The 18710-nt window shown below is 31.1% G+C and overlaps 1 protein-coding gene across 1 annotated transcript; it reads right to left on the bottom strand.

Annotated features, from left to right (window-relative positions):
* Positions 1-3283: 3283 nt before the first annotated feature.
* Positions 3284-4194, bottom strand: LOC133704263 (LOB domain-containing protein 12-like). The gene is made up of 2 exons (XM_062129045.1): positions 3968-4194; positions 3284-3651 (listed from the first exon to the last, which is right to left on the bottom strand). Exons 1-2 carry the CDS (start codon positions 4121-4123, stop codon positions 3313-3315), a joined length of 495 nt encoding a protein of 164 aa, XP_061985029.1. The 5' UTR covers positions 4124-4194; the 3' UTR covers positions 3284-3312.
* Between the last annotated feature and the right edge of the window lie 14516 nt (positions 4195-18710).

Raw genomic sequence — 18710 nt, forward strand, 5'->3', positions numbered from 1 at the left:
ATTTAATTAGATGACTGCACACTAGTTATTTTACCGATTTAATTTAATTTACACTTTGTAATTTTTTTTTATATAAAAAACACAACAAGTATATTTTTTAAAAATTATAACCCGTACGAGAGATATAAATAAATAACTAGTAGTTTTGATATTATGTTTAGAAATAGGGTGCAAACTCGTCCAATTTCCTCCTCTATGTCCTGTACTAACCAATAACACCGTCGATAAAGCTTGTTATGTCATTTAGCTGGAAAGTACAGGTACAACTGTGTTTTGGTTACAGAATTTCAACTATTTTTATTACCAAAATCTGTAACAAATCTTCAGGTTCTTCAATTCAACCTCTCCACTTCCTTAAAAAAAATAAAAAAAGAACCAACACATGTACTGCGTAAGATTTACAATCTCCTTCACTAAATTTCATATTCGTTGCACCACAGAAGTTGGGGTAGGAGAGTAAGCTATCTGGGCCCACAAAGTCACAACAGACTACTAAAAGGTTTTAGGGTTATGATTTACACGTGTTTTACAATAATCTCCTTTCTTAGAGGCTAATTAATACGAGGATTACGTTCGTGCAAAGATTCTTTCTATTCTTCTTCCTTTCATGCTCCAGTTGACAGCAGTACTCACCTTTTCTGCATTATCTGAAGTAAACTAACTAACTAATCAGAATAAAACGATCCAGAATGAAGCAATCATTTCATTCCTGATAATGATATTTCTCGTTCGTACAGATTTTTCATCTTATAAGCACAAAAGCTTTTCTTTCATTAATCTTTCCCTTTAAAAATTAAAAACTGACTCCTAGCTAGTCAAATAATCAAGGGCCGCGGCAAATAAATATGTTCTAAAGCTTTATCGGGCAAGAAAAGGTTCGACAGTGTTGTAGCCATGTTCTCCCCGCTCTGATAAAAATTTCTAGAGACTCTCAAACTGATGACCAAGCTCAATGATATACATTGAAATTTGATGCACAAGTCATTGCCGATATTCTCTTGTTGTTTTGCTTAACAATTATGTCCTCTTCCTTGTGAGCTTGAGGAAAAGGGGGAAAGAAAATTAATTAAACGTATATATAGTCATAACTGACAACCAGAGAACTTCCATCGTATATTGTATTAGGTGCGATGTGATATTAAAAATATTAGGAAGCCCTTGTGTTTTGACCATATCTTCATTTAATATTTTCTGTTTATTTTTCCCAAATATTGAGACATGCGATTCACCAATATAATTCTTTTCTATTTCTATCTACTATTTTGGAGACTTATAATTCTTCTTCTGCTTTATTGGATGGAATTTCAATGAATTAAAATAACTAGATTTAGCTTTCCAATGCAAAGTGAAGCATTTTAGTCTCAGTTTTCTTTTACCTTGTTTTATGCTATATATTCTATTTTTGAACATGATCTTAATGAGTGTGTGTATATATATAATAGAATGCAAGGAATATAAAATAACTAAATGGATTTATTTATTTTTCTACATGAAATACATGCATGATAATCCACTTGTTTTTTATTCTTTTTTGTTATCTTTTTCTTGTTTTATTATTTGAATTTAATAAAGAATTTTTTTTAGCTTGTATATAAAAGTACCCTTTACATCAACCACTAGTATTTCAAGGGACCATTCTATCGTTTCATGTTCCCTTCCTCTATCTTAAGGACCCTACATGATTTTTAGCTTCTTTCGTAGCGTATCGTTACCAATTCAAGAGTAAAAACTGTTCATGGCAACATTTTCAAGTTTAGTGAAAGCAGGTAATGGATGGCTAGAAAAGACATCGATAGATGACAGGATCGAGTTTATATTTTAAACAATACCGCTGTTATGTACACGATAAGCCAAAACATGTGGGCGCATTGTGATCTCAGTGGAAATTCTTGGAAAAAAGTCATAGAACTTCTCCTTAATTAATTTACAGCCACCGGTCCACTGGCACGAATGACCTCTAAAACTAGAAGCTGCTTCAAAAGGGCTACGAAGAGTGGAGGATTTGATAGGGCATAGAAGCTAAGTGTGAAGTTTGACCTGAAAAATGCATACGCATTAAACAAAGCTATTGAGGAATCTTTTCGAGTCAGTTGCTGCCTTTTGTCTTGTCTTTTGTTCACCATTTAAAATATCAGTTTGATTCGACATGTAATTGTGTGGAGAGATGGACCGGCAAAGACATATTAAAAGCCCAAAACAACAAAAATGAAAACTACTCCCTCTTGTATACTTCCCATGAACTTAGCACTAATCCTTGCACTGCTCTCCACGTGAACTTGGTAGAAGAATCTGTGATCCGATTAGACGAGTGGCTGATAGTCCAATTTTGTTCTTTTTTGCACTTCTTGATCGTATTAGATTTGGTGACTACAGCAAGCAATAAACAATAGGAATATTTTAGAACCATGAGAAATTCAAACGGAAGCATATTGTGCTAGCTTAATTTTCTTCTGAACCAAACACAGTATTAGAAATTGAGAATTAATTAAGGGTTAAATGCACAGTCCATGTTTCGTGTACTTAATTATACAGGTTCTTTAGCTACAAAAAAATTCATGGCTCGTGTTATGCATAGAGCAGCCATTGCTAAATGTAACTTATAGTAAAAATCTTGGGCTTGCTATAGGTTTCAGTACTATTCAAAGCCACAGCAACCAACTCATGAAAAACACAGAAGCCGGACACCCCGGGTTACCCAAAAAAAAAAAAAAACACAGAAGCCTAAAACTATTTGTAAACTCTCTCCTGAGTTTCCACTTCAATGGGGTCATAACTTGTCGACAATCGTCCTTGTTTTTGACAGAACATTGTTATACAAAATACTAAATTGATGATGACCTTAATGTATAGATACACAGGCTTTTGGTTGTGTTTAGTCATCTTAAAAATGGAAGAGAGGTCCATTGAGATTTCTTTCACTGGCTTATCATTATCTTCGATACTTTATTTATTAACAACGCCTTGCTTATAATTACTGTAAACTGTAAGTTACATAGTTACAAGAATTTATGTCTGGGTTGTGTTTGAGAGGCCACCGACCGCTAACTTGTTTAGTAGGTTACTTAACCCAAAATAAAATTCAAGTTTACTTCACTTATCACATGCAAGAGTTGACCGCATCGAGTCACCATTGTTTCAAGACAAACTATACTAGCTACTCTGTTGCAGTAATATTTATTTATAAAGCTTTTTCTTTAACTAACATCAAGTAAGGACAAGTGACAACCCTTCCCCTCTCAAATTATATTACTTTGTGAACATTAAGTGAGATGCAAGGGCTGGATTAAAGCTAGCATGATCAATTCTATTCAATTAAGAAATCATGTCTTCAAAAATAGTCTCTCTCTTGAGAGAGTCATACTGGATTACATTGCTAGAAGACCCGAAATTCAGGTACTGAGGGAGGCTATTTTGGAGAAGAAATGACTTGTCTTCTGGGTCCATCTGTGGGGTTGGCATCACAGGTTCATGCTGCATCTGGATGCCTAATATCTCTGCTTGAGCCACTGCAAGCTGCATTTGTAGCTGAGAAACCTGGTTTTGCAGGTAGGATATGGCACCAACACACCCGTAAACTGGGTCTCTCACTCTCGCATTCGCTTCATACACCAAACTGCTCACTGCATCCGCTCTCTGATGAACTGGTAGCTCCTGCTTGGCCAAAAGAGAGAAGTTAATGTCTAATTAAGATAATCAAATACATGCATCATCTCAAAACCATTAATTAGTATGCGTGTGTGCAAGAGAGATCAGAGCTTAGTTTCTTTCTGTCCAATTGGTAGGGTACACGACCAAGCTGTCGTTATTACCATCTTTCAATTACCCTACCAAAAGAAAACCTCTCTCATTCCAGCATACAAACGATGATATGTATACGTACTGTCTTCATTCATATATATATATATATATAAAGATATGTGTACCTGCGTGTTCAAACTAATTAAAAAAGGGAGAAAAGGAGCTAGACCTGCAACATTTTGCTAACATTGCTAGCGCCAAAGACTTTGTGGACAATGGCAAACTTGTGGGGGTCATCAGAAGGGAAGTAAGGAGCGAAGATGCAGTCCTTGGCGCATCGGCGTCTAAGCAACTTGCAGGAAGCGCATGGTGAGTTTCCACCCATTTTGTTTGTAAAAAAGAAATGTTCTGAATTGTGAAGAGGGAAAAGAGGAAGCAAGCCTAGGAGTAGATGACTAGAACTCTTGAGTCTTGACAGAGAATGAGGTCGGATGGAGCGTATATATAGTGTCTTAGAACGTGTACTCTAGATCGAAGTCACGAACAGTTTAGGGACGCTAATGATTAAATAATTAGACTAGGTTCTAGTTCTAAATAATTAGGGTGGCCTCTGAAATAACACTAGAGGGTACTTGCACCCCACCCTTTTTTTTCTTTTTCGCTGAGCTCTCTGTGATCAAAACCAAAATTATGCACATTTACTATTGTTCTAGTGATCTAGTACAATTGATGAGCCATTTCATACTGCCTGGGGCATTTTCGTAATAGAATAAATAGACTCAATTCTAGTATTTGATAATTTAATTTGAGGGGAGGAATCTGAACTTGAATATTCAATTCTTGGGGCCATATGGACGGTCAATCAACCTAGCTAGGTAACCTTATTTTCAAAGCATGAATTCTTTTTTAAAAAAAAAATATATATATTCCTGCTTTTGTGTTAGCCCATCAGTCAAAAAACGGCTGCAATAATGCCATACCTTCACGTTTTTAGTCCTTATCGAAAGAAGAAGAAAAAAAGTAACCAAGATATGTTCGAATTTCTAATTAGAAGACGGCTCGTAGTGATCGAATTCGCAGTATAAAATGGAAATCACCCATATCACAACAAAAGACATGTATACGCATGAAATCAAAATCTTGAAACCTATTTTTAATTATCTAACTGAAACTCTACACAAATATCAATTTTGGGAATGATTAATTAGCCCTAATAAGCAAAACTGGTATGCCTGTGGCTATTAAGCGAGGAACATGGTATGGAACCGACAGTTTTAGATGATCGCTGCCGCCAAAGTTGTGGGATGCAAGGTTTGAGAATATTTCGACGTTGTTAAAAATAATTGACTACTCCTAATATATTCTACACGAATTATATATTGTGCCATGCACGAATTAGATATTGGCAATTGATTAGGATTATGCATTTTGAAGATGTTATAATAGCTTGAATAGGAGGTAAATAAAAAGAAATCTATATGTATTGAAAATTAATAAAATAGATTTTATTGTACTTTATAAAGTGAAAAATATCAAATCAATAAATTTGATTGTTAGAAGAAAGTTATAAGAGAAAGTCAATATATACATATATAATGACACTTGGTATTATAAAAAATAAATAATTTTTATTGTCAGAATTAATTTAATTAATTAATTTTCAAAATTAATTAATTATGCATAACCTCTCATGCTAAATTATTCAGTTAATTTAACTGAAAAGTTGTATTTTATACCTTTTAAATTCTACATAAATTTTATAGAGATATATATACCTTTAAATTTTTATGGATATATTGGTCTGAAAAGGTATTATTTTTCTTATAAATATTAATTCTATATTGACAAATATCAATTAAAAAATAATTTTTCCTTTCCTTATTTTTATTTTACGGACTCTTTGTTTATGTTCATCAAAATTAAAACAAAAATTCTTAAAAAACATCTAAAATTTGTTGTATATAAATTTCAAGGTTTTGTTGTAACGAAAATATATTACTTTAACTTTACTATATATTAATATAGTGGTACAATTAATACTAAATTTAAAGATAATAATCTTCAATATGCGTGCCTCAAAATCTTCATGATATACCCATCGCCCTAGCACAAAAGCTAGGGTACAAATTGCAAGAAAAACAATCCATGAAAGCAGGTACGGGGAGCTTTTTTTTTTTCCTTATAAACAAATAGCTAGGGATATGCTTCGTGAAAAACCTGAACCCAATTTTTTGTTTTTTATCATATAAATTACTTAAACAATTGATAATTTAAAATATATTTATTGTTAAATTTATATTTTAATTATTTATAACTAATCGTTTATAAGAGTTAATGATAAAACTCAAATGGAGTTCAATTTTTTTGTTCTCATTGTGTATTAACTATCAAAATTATATTATTTTCCTTGATAAAGAATCGCTAAATCTGGGAAAGAAAATTAGTATAGGGTGGGGATGGAGGAGGTGCGTATAACTCATCCCAATTCCCAAATCCTTTCTATTTCCATCCTTAAGGTAATGCTAGGGTGAGAATCGTGTTTTCTAACAAGTATTAAGTATTATAGAATCGAAATGTGTAAATTTCCAATCTTAATAAGAATATCTTGGATATGTGAATTGTGAAACCCTAGCCAAGAAAACGAGAGGGTAGAGAAGGCTCTACGGAATGTTTGTGTAGACACACAAATATTCACGGGAAGCGCCCACATGCTTTGGTTGACCTAATTAATAGCCAGACTAGTCATTAAATTTACACCAAACCCCTCTCTCGATCACGGGAAAACTTTTAAAAATATATACTATCATTTAATTGCAAGAATTTTTTTTTGTTATCGAATAAACATTATTATTGATAAATTTCAGGAATTTTGTAATTTATACAGTTTCTAAGCTATGCTAGAGTTGGGAAACTTGTGTCCCTCGTTAATTAAAGTGACTAGAGAATTGAATTTAGAAAAGCTCTCTCTCTCTCTCTCTCTCTCTCTCTCTCTCTATATATATATATATATATATATATATATATATATATATATATATGTATATATATATATAGATCTTCCATATCAAGCAATCTTGACCCTGGCTGTTAGTTCTCCTACTTTCATTTCTTTTTCGAAATTGTTGGTAGACTGGTCTCGTGAGCTAGACTGATTCAACTCATCTGCAAACGTCAACTTGGAATTGCTTATGTTCGTAAAAAACAATTGCAATTTGCCAAGTCAGTAGATGTAGGGAGTTCATTTGGTCACGTCTAGGCTAGTGTATAAATACACTAGTTCATGAAAATTCTGGAAAATATCATAATTAATTATACAGAGTACTAAATGCAGCTAGTGTATGTATGAATGATGATGATACGTCTTAATTACAGGGGTTAGTAATTTGATTTTTTATTTATTTTTTTTTAACTATATAAACGGTAGCGTGAACTTAAAAGAAACTCTACTTGTAATTTCTCTAATTTAAAGCATTCAGAAAACAAAAAAAAAATGTATATGCTATCCTCATTTCACCTTACTCTATTTATATATAACCAGGGGTGATGTATACAAGTTTTCTCAGGGAAAAAAACGAATAAGATAATTTAATTAAATCCTGGCGTTAAGCCTATTAATGGCACGTATGCATTCCTATAAGCTATAGGTATCGTGAAGCAAGCTTTGCCTTTGCATGTGCCGCCTAGGGTTACTTTTAGTAGGGATGAAAATGGTTACAATTAGTAGGATGAAAATGAGTATTATCGGGGTTAGATTTCTTGAAATCGATATTTATTATTTATTGGATAATTTTTTTCGAATATTCATAAATTATTTATTGCGTTAATTTTGGGTATTCAATAAATATCTATTATCTACTACTATTTATTAATTAATAAAAAATAAATTAGTTAATATATATATATATATATATACATGATAAAATAATATATATTATGAATATATATGCGTTTTATATTAATATGAATATATATGCGTTTTATATTAATATTAATGTATGTATATATTATATTGTATTAAAAAAACTAAATATTCTACAAATATATTTATATAATATAAATATATTTTTTGAGTTTAGGTTCGTTTCAAATCAAATTTAATAATATTTATTTTTTATTTTTTATATATTTAATTTAAATAATACTTATTAATTTATTCAAATTCAGTCGGATTATATCCATCCCGCTCAGATTAAATTACAATATCTAGTTATAATTAATCTAGCTGTCAATGTTATGGTGTGTTTTCTTGCAAGAAGAGTCGTCCTCACATGGAAAAACTGTACGATCGCAGAATTCAGGTGATGATAATTAGTCTGTTATTATGCTGATCGTGATATATCTAACAGTTTTTGAAACATTAAGCTTTGGAGTCATGCTCACACAGGAAGCATCGAAGGTTAGCTGGATATGATTAAACTCACTGATATCTAGGCAGAATTCATGCATGTTTTAATAAGGATGGTAATTGAAATCAAAGAAAACGTACCCCACCAAGAATTTAATGAGACCTGACATGATTCCACACTTGTTTTCTTAATATTGAAATGAAACCCAGTTCGAGGGAGATTAATATTGAAAGTTGTATGAGAGTTGTAGAACCCTAAGTCCTACGATTACCCAACTCTTGCATTTATTGTCCCTCACATGATTCCAGGCTTCTTTTCTTGTCTTCCGAAATAAAACAGTTCTCCTTTCATTGGATGTTGGTCTCTTCTACATAATTTAATAAAGTACTTAATTCTTCATATCTAAAAGCATTTGCATTAAAATACAGCTAGAATCTCACTCCAATTGAGAGGTATATAGTTACAAGTCCTTTGGGCGCACCTTGTGCATAAATTAAAATGAAATCCCATGTCGCAAAGACGAGTTTCTCCCCTACTGACAAGGCAAAACAATGTCAACTTCACCTTTGAGTCTCAGACTGAATTCGCAAAATGGAACTAGCTTAATTTGCAAAAAAAATTACAAGATGAAGATGGAAACACTCTGTTAGGGCAAATGTAACCTAATTATTTAACCTGATAATTTTTTAATATCGTCTTATATATTTGGGGAAACTAAATCCAAGACATAGTTTATGCGCGCATATAATTATTAGAATGAAGATTAGTCTAACTCATTGTTCTTTGGTTGGAAAATTAAGTTTTAGCTTAATGTTATTAGATTTAATTTTTGAAATTTTATTTGAATTTATTAGTAGGTTTGATATTATTTAGTTTGACCATTTTATAGAGTGGACTAAAAGCTCATACTAGTTGTTTTAGGATTTTACTGTTTAAACATAGTTTTTTGATATTATATTCAGATTATAATGATTTTATAAGAAGCTACAGAATTTTGATTTTTCAACCTCTCTCCTCTTCTATCTTGTGTAGCTCCTTTTTTAATGTTCCTCAACTCCGTTTTTCTTACTTATTTTTTTTTACTTCTCTTGAATCTTTGTTTGTCCCGCATAAATATTCCTTCCTGTAGACATAAGCTTTTTTTAAAAAAAAAGAAGCTGATAGGATTAAATAAAATATAATTGTGTTATGCAATCACATTATAAATTCACTAATATAGAAACATAATCTTAATTCGGTGCTCTATCCTCTTAATTTTCCACCATATATATTAATATTTTAATCTCTGTCAAATTCTCAAGCCTGTAATTGGGAATTGCCCCTAACCAGTGAGACTGAGTGCCCACTTCAAGAGCCACTGTTTACATGTTCTTTATATATATATATATATATATATATGAACACTAAGCACTAGCTAGGGGAAAGATGAGCGTAAGAACCTTGTTTGGATTCTCTGATTTTTAAAAGTTTGAGACAAATAAATTACGAGGAAAAACAGACATCTTCACCATGTTGTAAGGAAAAAAAACGAGACCTCCAATGCAAGCATTAAATGCTCTAACTTCGTGCTAATGAAAGATTCGTTTTCGAGATGCATGGTTTTCTATCATGAAATATATTGTTTGTAATTAAATATTCATTATTTTTTTAATTAACCTTGGTAATCTCTCTCTTCCTGGGAGGGGAAAAAAAAAACATCGATTACCTCAGTGCTAACCGGTTGATGTGTCATTGTAAGATCACTTTGTCCTTTGATATGCACCGTTTACGTGTCCCACGCTCCACCGTCGGCCACACCAATTTTATTTTATTTTTCATAGAAAAACGAATGTTCAATTTGTGGCCAGCGGATAAATCCTGAAATTCCATACTAACTTTTTGCTTAATCTAAGTTTGAAATTAAACTCCTTGGAAGCGATTCTGATGTGATACAATCAACAACCTGACAGCTTCAAGTTCAATTAAAATGATGGAAAGAAATATATTCTAGATTTAAATAAAAATTTCTAGATAATATTTTTTTAAAATAAAATATTAAATCTATCAGTTTTGTATTTTAATCCATTAAATCTGCAAAGTTGATTATGAACTTCACAAGGTTTTATAATTTTTTCTTGAATTACTTTTTTATTTAGTTACATTATTAAAAAATTATATGCCTATAAAATCGAGGATCAACACAAGCTCGTAACCCGAACTTAGTTTACAAACCTTTTCTTTAAGATCTTAAAGAGAATTGCTCGTAAAAACAGCGAGCACACGAACTCAATATTGTATTGTCAGTTTATGATCGCAATAGCCCCGTGTAAAGAAAGGATATTTAAATATATAATTAGATTAAAAAAATCAATCAAAACAAATAATATATAATTTTAGGAAAAAAATGAAACTGGAAAGAAAAAAATACAAAGGGAAAAAAACTCTAACTCAACTGAGTTTTTATGTTAAAGAATAATATGAATCATATCCTAAAACCTCACTTAACAGTTTAAACTATTGGGTTGAAATGGTTCTTTGATATGATATCAAAGCTTTGATGACCAAGCAGTCATGAGTTCTAATCTCACCATCCTCATTTATTTGATAAAAAATTAAGCATAAGGTAAAGTGAGCCTGTGCAAGTTTCAAGTCCAAAAGGCTTTCACTTAAAATGATGTATTAGAGAATAATATAAATCATATCCTAAAATTTCACCTAACAGCTTAAATTATTAGATTTAAATGTTTTTTTGACACTTTAAAACAGTCTAAGCATATGCACTTGGACAACCCATGCCTTGTATACTTCCCCATATGCAAAGTAAAAAAAAAAAATCATGCTAGTTTATGTATTTTGGCCATCACATGTGACTAGAATCTGGAAACTAAGGGTTAAAAATTATATATTTTTATAAGAAAAATTAAAGGGATTTTAAAAATCCCATTTATAGTGTTAAAGAAGCATCTAGTTGGTTAAAAAAGAAATATCAACTCACAACAACAAAAAAATCAAGACTTTATCTTCTTTTTTTTGATAATATAAAAAAATTAAATTGATCTTCTCTTATTAAATGTAACCTATTAACATTAAAACTAAGAATTTCGTCGTGAAAAAATAGATCTATACCCGTTGTAATTCTACGAGTCTCTTTTTCCTCTCTCAAATATAAGAACTAAAATGCAAGATAAATGAAGTGTTGGGTTGAAACATTCAATCTCCAAACTCAAGGGACAAAAAATGATTATTGTCAAAACCCAAAGATCAAATTTGTGGGAAAAAAGGCCGAAACACTTTTTTATATAAAAGAAAAGGGCCTCCTAATTGTACTTTGAAACAACTTTAATCCTCTCAATTCCAATTATTCATAAACAATAATCAAATTATTTCTCATTAACTCTAGCAGCAGGACAATTGCTGCGGGGTTTTTTTTAAGATTAAGTTAACCATACAAAAAATAAACTAAAATGAATCATTCATTTTAAATTTCAATCAATATAATATTAAATAATCTAATTGAAAGACATGAGACAAAACAAAGAAACCATCTTTTTTTAAAAAAAAAAACATGATATTTTTATTGCTTCTAATTAATTTTGGTCTTCTCACCAATAATTCCTTGTAAATAACTAAATTAATTTTTTTATCAAGAAATTAAATATCAACTTGATATGAAAATAGTTTTAAAAATCTACTATAATCATATAAAAAATAAATTAAAATAAATAATCAATTCAAAACCCCGATTAACACATATCAAATTAAAAAAAAACCGGGATAAAAAAAAACATACTATTGTGATCACAGTGAATTGTCTTCCCCATCACTAGAGGATCACTGAGTTTTTGTTTTAATTACGTGGAAAACCCTTTCGTGTTACCGCAGGGTTCAGGTTGCGTGGCAAACATATCCTGTCTCGCTGGAACTAGGAAAGAAACCAACTAATTCACCTTAGCGGAAATTTCAAATTCGGTGACATGAAGGCCGAAAACACGATAACCGGTTGGTTCTTAATGTTTGTCATGACTCATGAGAGCACGCACACGTGCAGCAAGTCACTTCCTAGCTTGTATTTTACGTTCGATTACACTTTGTAGTTTGTATCCTATTATTCTAAAGAAACCAACCTCATCAAATTATCTGTACGCAAGAAAAATAATAAATATTTGAAATTTGAAATGCCAAAATTGCCCTCGTTCTATTCATCTCTCCCAGAATCGATTAATCTCCCGATTCTCTCCTCCTTTATTTCCACAGACCTCTCTTTCCCTGTATGTGGATCTATCTTCCAGAGTCATCAAAAATCGATCAATATCTCCACTTAAAAAATGGGTTTTTCCATAGATTAAAAAAATAAAAATAAAAAACTCTTCAACAAGAACTCTAAATCTAACCCATTTTCCAACCCTAACTCTATAATCAAAGAAATGTAAAAGTTTATATAATTATTAATTTTTTAATTCGTGTGATGAGTTAAGATATATATTTCTTGAGATTGAGACAAATATCTATATTAATTAAAAAAGTAAAACCCTCTGTACCACCCTATTGAATTAATTAGCAGATCACAAGATTATCTCGACAGAAAAGAGAAACCACTTCGATCTTGCAGATAATTCCAGAGAACCACACGCTTCGTATTCGTGTCGACATTGGGTCCCAAGGCTTTAACTATGGCGGGGTCCCTTCCTCTAAGGGAGACCTTGATTCTTTTTTAAAAGAATAAAAAACAGAATTTGAGGGCGTGGCGTCTAATCTTTTATAGGGATGTAATTGTAAGACTGGGCTTAAACATGACTTGTTGGGGCTGTGTGATGTGCTATCATGGACGGTTCATTTTGGACTGAGGTTATAGATGTTGGAATTGGTGCGGTGGAGGAATTCAAATGTGGTGTGGGGGCACTGAGGTATAGAGCGGTGGCTATATGGTGTGACGGTGCTGTTGATTTATGAAGTTGGGTTTCAATGGATGTGACTGGAGACAAAATATTGACTGGGTTTGTGGTTTTGGTTGCAATTGATTGTGTGTACACGCCTGAAGGTGTTTCCTAGTTTTAAAAAAATTAATTCTCCTGGTAAAGTTAACGTACAAAACTTGCTTTACTATTCATTAGAGTGGTATAACGATCAAATTACCTATAGTAATTAAACCTTTTAAGTAAACCCTCGAAGTAAGGTGGTTGTTTTACCTTGATATAATTATTTTTACAAATCATATAAGGTTAGATTAATTATTTTATCATTTCTATACAATAAAATTATTAATTTAACTATGTAATAAAATAATATAAAGCATACTATTAAGAGACATCTTTTCTTTTTTTTAAAAAAAAAATAGAGTATTATAATTACTTTGATGCCCTTGAAAATAACACTAATATAACTCTCACCCATAGTTTTTTTGTCATTTTGCATTGGTTTTATTGTAAATTTTAAGAGCACTAAAGGACATTGTTGTAAATTGTATTTATTAAATATAATTAAAAAATATGTTTGCGTCGGCGTGTTGGCAACCCTCGTGTTGTTTCAGTAGTGCATGCAAAGTTGTTTAGACACAAAATACCGCCTTACAGAACAACGCCTTCAATATGATGAGGTGATGCGTGCCCCTAGCACGCATCGAGTTTAGCTCCTACAATTGTTTTTTCCTTTCATCGTGTCTTCTTTCTTTCCACCTCGAATTTCATGTTAGCCCCTTAAAAAAATTAAATAAATTCTTGCAATTTATTTTTCATTCACATTTTGTCCTTGTCATCTTGATTATTATTATCTTATCTTAAATAAATCATGAAATTACAAATATTTTTTAATTTCACCCCACTGTATTTTGATATTTTAAATTTGATTTTCATTATTTTGATTGTTATTTGTTTTGTCTGTAATAAATGTTGTAATTGATTTTTATATATATACTTTCATTCTCTTTGGTTTTTTTCTATCAAATTCTATTCTTATTCTCTCTTTTTTTTGTTATATTTTTTTTCTTTGCAAGTTTTTTTAATTAATATTTTTTTATAATTTCATCATTTTCAATTAAATTAGTCGAGAAATAGGCATTTTTGTTAAACTTGGGTTCAAGATTTCTTAGGTTGCAATTTTTAGAGATTTAAATCAGACCTAGAAGGTTCGTCTGGATCCAAGATTTCTTTTTGCTTTGTTTTTTTCCTTTTTAGGTTGATTCTTTTCTTATTTTTTATCCTCTTTTTTAGTTTTGTTTTGTCATTTTTTATAATTTGTCTTTAATGGGGTTAGCCCTAGATTTATGACTAGGTTCACCGATATCAAATATTAACATGGTTTGATTTTTGTTTTTTTTTTATTTTTTCTAAATTAATTCATTTCAATTTCACCAATCAATTTTTTTTTCTATTTTGTTATAAAATTATCTCAATATTCTATTCATTGTCGAGGAGTTTGTGATTTCAATCAGTTTAACAAAGGTTTTTTTGTTTTTATAAAATTATATTTTTACAGTTTTATCATTTAACATTAAATCGTTTGGTAATCAAGATAGGTTAAATTTGATTATTTTTATCTTTTTTTTTGTTGTCATTTGTTTCTTGATATTTTATTTTTTATTATATTATTTAAATTATTAATTGAACCAATAACTCGAATTCTTTATTTTTTACCCTAACATTCTTTTCTTATACCAAGAAAATAATTGTCCAACTGAGTAACAGATCTAGTTTTGTCTACACGAATTGGAGTTGGTACCGTGGTGGAGTACGACTGTTGATTTTCATGGCATCTATGGTGGAGGGTGGTGGTTGACTGTAGATGTTGGTTTCAGATGTGTGATTCGAGAGTTGTTTCTCCTATTATGCAAATTTTGCAGTATGATAAAGTCAAATTTCAGATGTGTAAATTTTGCAGCATGATAAAGTCAAATTCTGTCGCAGCAATGTGAATTCCTTAGAAATCCCATATGCAGATTTTCTTCACAACCAAAAAAATATATATATATATATATATATATATATATATATATAATTCATATAGTTTTTTTAATTTAGTTGAACATTTTGGAAATGCGATTTCTTAAAAAAAAATCAAATGTGAAAGGGGCAAAAAACCATCATCAAGGAAAGAGTACAATTTTAAACTTCCCCTTCATACGGGTTATTTTTTGCTGTTGCTTTCTTTGAATATAGACAGATAAAGTTGATATCATATATATTTTTTTTCTGGTATCATATATTTTTTTTTTCTGGCATCATATATTCTTTATCGATCTTACCAGTTAAGGATGTTGGATGCTTAAAAATAAATTACAAAGAATTGAATTAGTAATAAAAAAATCCAGTTAATTAAAATTTAATGGTAAAGAGCTGCCGGACTAGCCCGAGATGATGTTAAAAGGAGTTTCGGCTTAAGAAGGCCCAGAATAACGGGCTTCGTAATGCTGAGAGGAGATCTTTTTTCATGGGCAAGGCAGAGGTGGCCCTGTTGGCTATTGAGGCCTTAGGCGGCGAGATTTTTTAGCTAAAAGAGGGCTGCGTTGTTGCGTACCCGTGACTCTGCGAGTGCGGAGCTTCAAAAGGTGAATTCGGTGCGATGGCTATCCTTGATTTTATCGGACTCTCTTCCAAATGCTATAATTACTTGCTCTCTCTCGTGATTTTTTAAATTTCTAACCATGAATTCTCGGTGACGAAAGGGGGTGTGTGCATGAGAAGGTGCTTACAACAGCCAGGCCCAAGAGAGATTTTCTGGGCTTCTCATTCAACAAAACATTGTCATTTTTGTTATATATATAATGTAGTTTGATATTTATTTCAGATCAAAACAAATTTTTTAAAAAATTATATTTTGCATAATAGATCAAAATAAATTTTAAAATTTAATGAAATAACCATAATACCCTCGTATATATTAAATCAGGAATCTCATCATTATTGTGCCACTAACTCTCTCTCTCTTCAACCTCATCTTTTTTTTTTCTTTTACGTTCTTTCAGTTATCTTTTATGTCAAACATAAATTCAAAAGGAAAAATTAAATATAAATACATTATTTTAGATAAAATCAAATATAAATTCTCTTTAAATACCTTCTCTTCTCCTGTTTTGGTGTTGTGATCGATTTCTCATTTGAAACTCAACAATAAAAGGTATATTCCAAATCTTTTCTTCAATCAAGAATTCAAAATCTATTTGTAGTATGTTTTGTTATTGTTAAATCATTAAAATATACTTTTTGTTTCCTTGATTTAACAAAAAAATTAACAAATATGGTGCTTAAAATTTCAAACGCAAATCCTAAAGGTACAATAACCCTAAACAATTTGATTTATTTTTGTTCAATCAATAAATTTCAGACCTTCGGACATGTTATGGAGAGTAGAAAAACAGTAAATTGAATTTTATTAAAATGAAACCCAAATGTTTTTTAAAAAAGGTATAGTTATTGTTCACATAACATAACCTTAATTTTCGAATGTTCTTAGCTAGTATTTTCGGCGTTTTTTTCCCTGTTATTTGGTTTGGTAATGAAATGGTAGGCGCAACTTCTCTTATTATTCATTTTCCCTTCATGTTGTCTATTCAGGACAGCGCATATTGGTCAACGAACATGAATGCATACAAATTTGGATTTTTTGTTTCGGGGAGGACTTCTTACTACAGTCCATACGAGGTAAATGATAATCAACCAAGAAAGGATGTGAGCAGGACAGCTTGGAAATAGACGTCAGTAATGAACGCTGAAGATCAGCCCACAGCCACAGACACGTGGTTTGAAGGAGATGAGGGCATGGGAGGGCATGCCATACCCGAAGAAAGATAGAAGTTTGTTCCATTTTTGTTCTTCCAGTTAATTGATTACATGACGTCCAAAAGATGGCTTGTCCTTTTTGTCGATCAGGGATCTTCCAGTTTATAAGTTTCTGGCTAGCTCGTTCGAGCTAGAAAGCTTCTTTTTTTTAGCGGCATGGTAGATGTACAGTCATGCATTTTAGGTTTCAAAGCTAAAAGGGATCCACAATGTTTATCGATCTCTTGCCCATTTTATGTTTGCCTGAAGCTGTTTTCTTGTGATCAGTTTTTGTGAACATCTTTCCGATCTCTTTTTGTCCACAGGAAAGAATTCCCCCTTCTGCTGTAGTCTCATGCATTTGCGTATATTTCTTACTGTTAGTTTATGTTTATTACATATGTTATGCTCCAGACATCATCTTCAACTTACACATTACTTAAAATTGTCCTGGGCGTTAGCTAACAAGGAAAGAAGTTCATCTTAATCTTCATATATTGATTTATTATCTAGTCAGAGTGCTATACTACTATGGTTTTTTGATAAGGTATTTGAGTTTTGTTGATTAAATAATTATGATTTTAAATTTTATCATTTAATTAAAATTAATTAATAATACAAGATTATCTAAGCTTGTGTTAGTTTTTTACTCGAGAGAATTTAGTTTTTTATTTGAAAGAATATATTAAAAATTAACATAAATAAAATCTAATAACTTTATGTTGTTATATTCAATTTGTTATATATATATACACGAATTTATTTTTTGAAATCAAATATATATATGTGTGTGTATATATAATTGAATTTTTTAAAATTAAATATGTGCACAAGCTTTTCATTTTAATTTTAATATTTTTTTATATAAAAAACATATTAAAAAAATGGTGTGTTAATTTTTTTTAAAATAAAAAATTAGACAGCTGGATAGCATATCCGAGATTACTAAAAGGGTCATAAAATAAATAAGATAATTTTTTTTTTTGACTTGAATGAGAATGACCAGCACAATAATCCATCGTGGGGGTCCGCGGCAATCATACTTTAATCAATCCCAACGTTGACGTTGTTTTTTCCCTTATCCCCTCAACCTTATCACCGACGTCGCGACGATTTTCTTCCATGGAATCATATTCGGCAGACGTTTCGAAAAGGTCATCTCATTTCCTATACCTCCCAGTTCATTTCAGTGTACAGTATTTCCTCTCTGAAAAGAGGAACAGTAGCTTTCCTTCGAGCAACGCCCGTCTCTGCTTGACATGCTCTATGATTCATCGGGAAGCATCAACATCCCAATCAAAGAACTCATTTTCTTGAAATTAAAACTATTTTGCATGTCAAATTGGGTACTCCGACGGAATTGTTGACGATTTTCTTCTTACAGAGATGAGACGAGTAATCTGCTTTCATTGAAAAGAGTTATACTGGCATGTACTTAGAAGTAGACTAACATGTAAAAGGACAGATAGTTCCTTGCTTTAATGTAGATTAGGACATGATTGTGCGCGCGCGCGCGTTTCCCTTGCTTTAAGAGTATTTGTCAAATTTACGTAATGCACTCAATCAGTGTGATATATCCAACTTCGGTACTTGATTATATGCTAAGCCTATAGCTTACCTGTGCGAGCATTAAGTGGATTTTGGAAAATCAGCGCATCAGCGTCTGTGGTTGCTATCTGAAAAAAGAAGTTTTTAAAAAATATTTTTAATTGTAATTTAAAAAAACATATATATTTAATGAAAGCGGTTATAAAAGGAATTTATAAATAAAAAAACATATTATTTGTTTTTATGAAACCAATGCTTAAAGCATAATTAGGGGGACAATGCAAAAAACATAAACTATTTTACTAACAAAATAATTTTTTATTTGTAGTTGTGTTTATTACATAAGCTA

Source organism: Populus nigra, chromosome 10, assembly GCF_951802175.1.
Source record: "Populus nigra chromosome 10, ddPopNigr1.1, whole genome shotgun sequence".
Taxonomy (NCBI): Eukaryota; Viridiplantae; Streptophyta; class Magnoliopsida; order Malpighiales; family Salicaceae; genus Populus; species Populus nigra.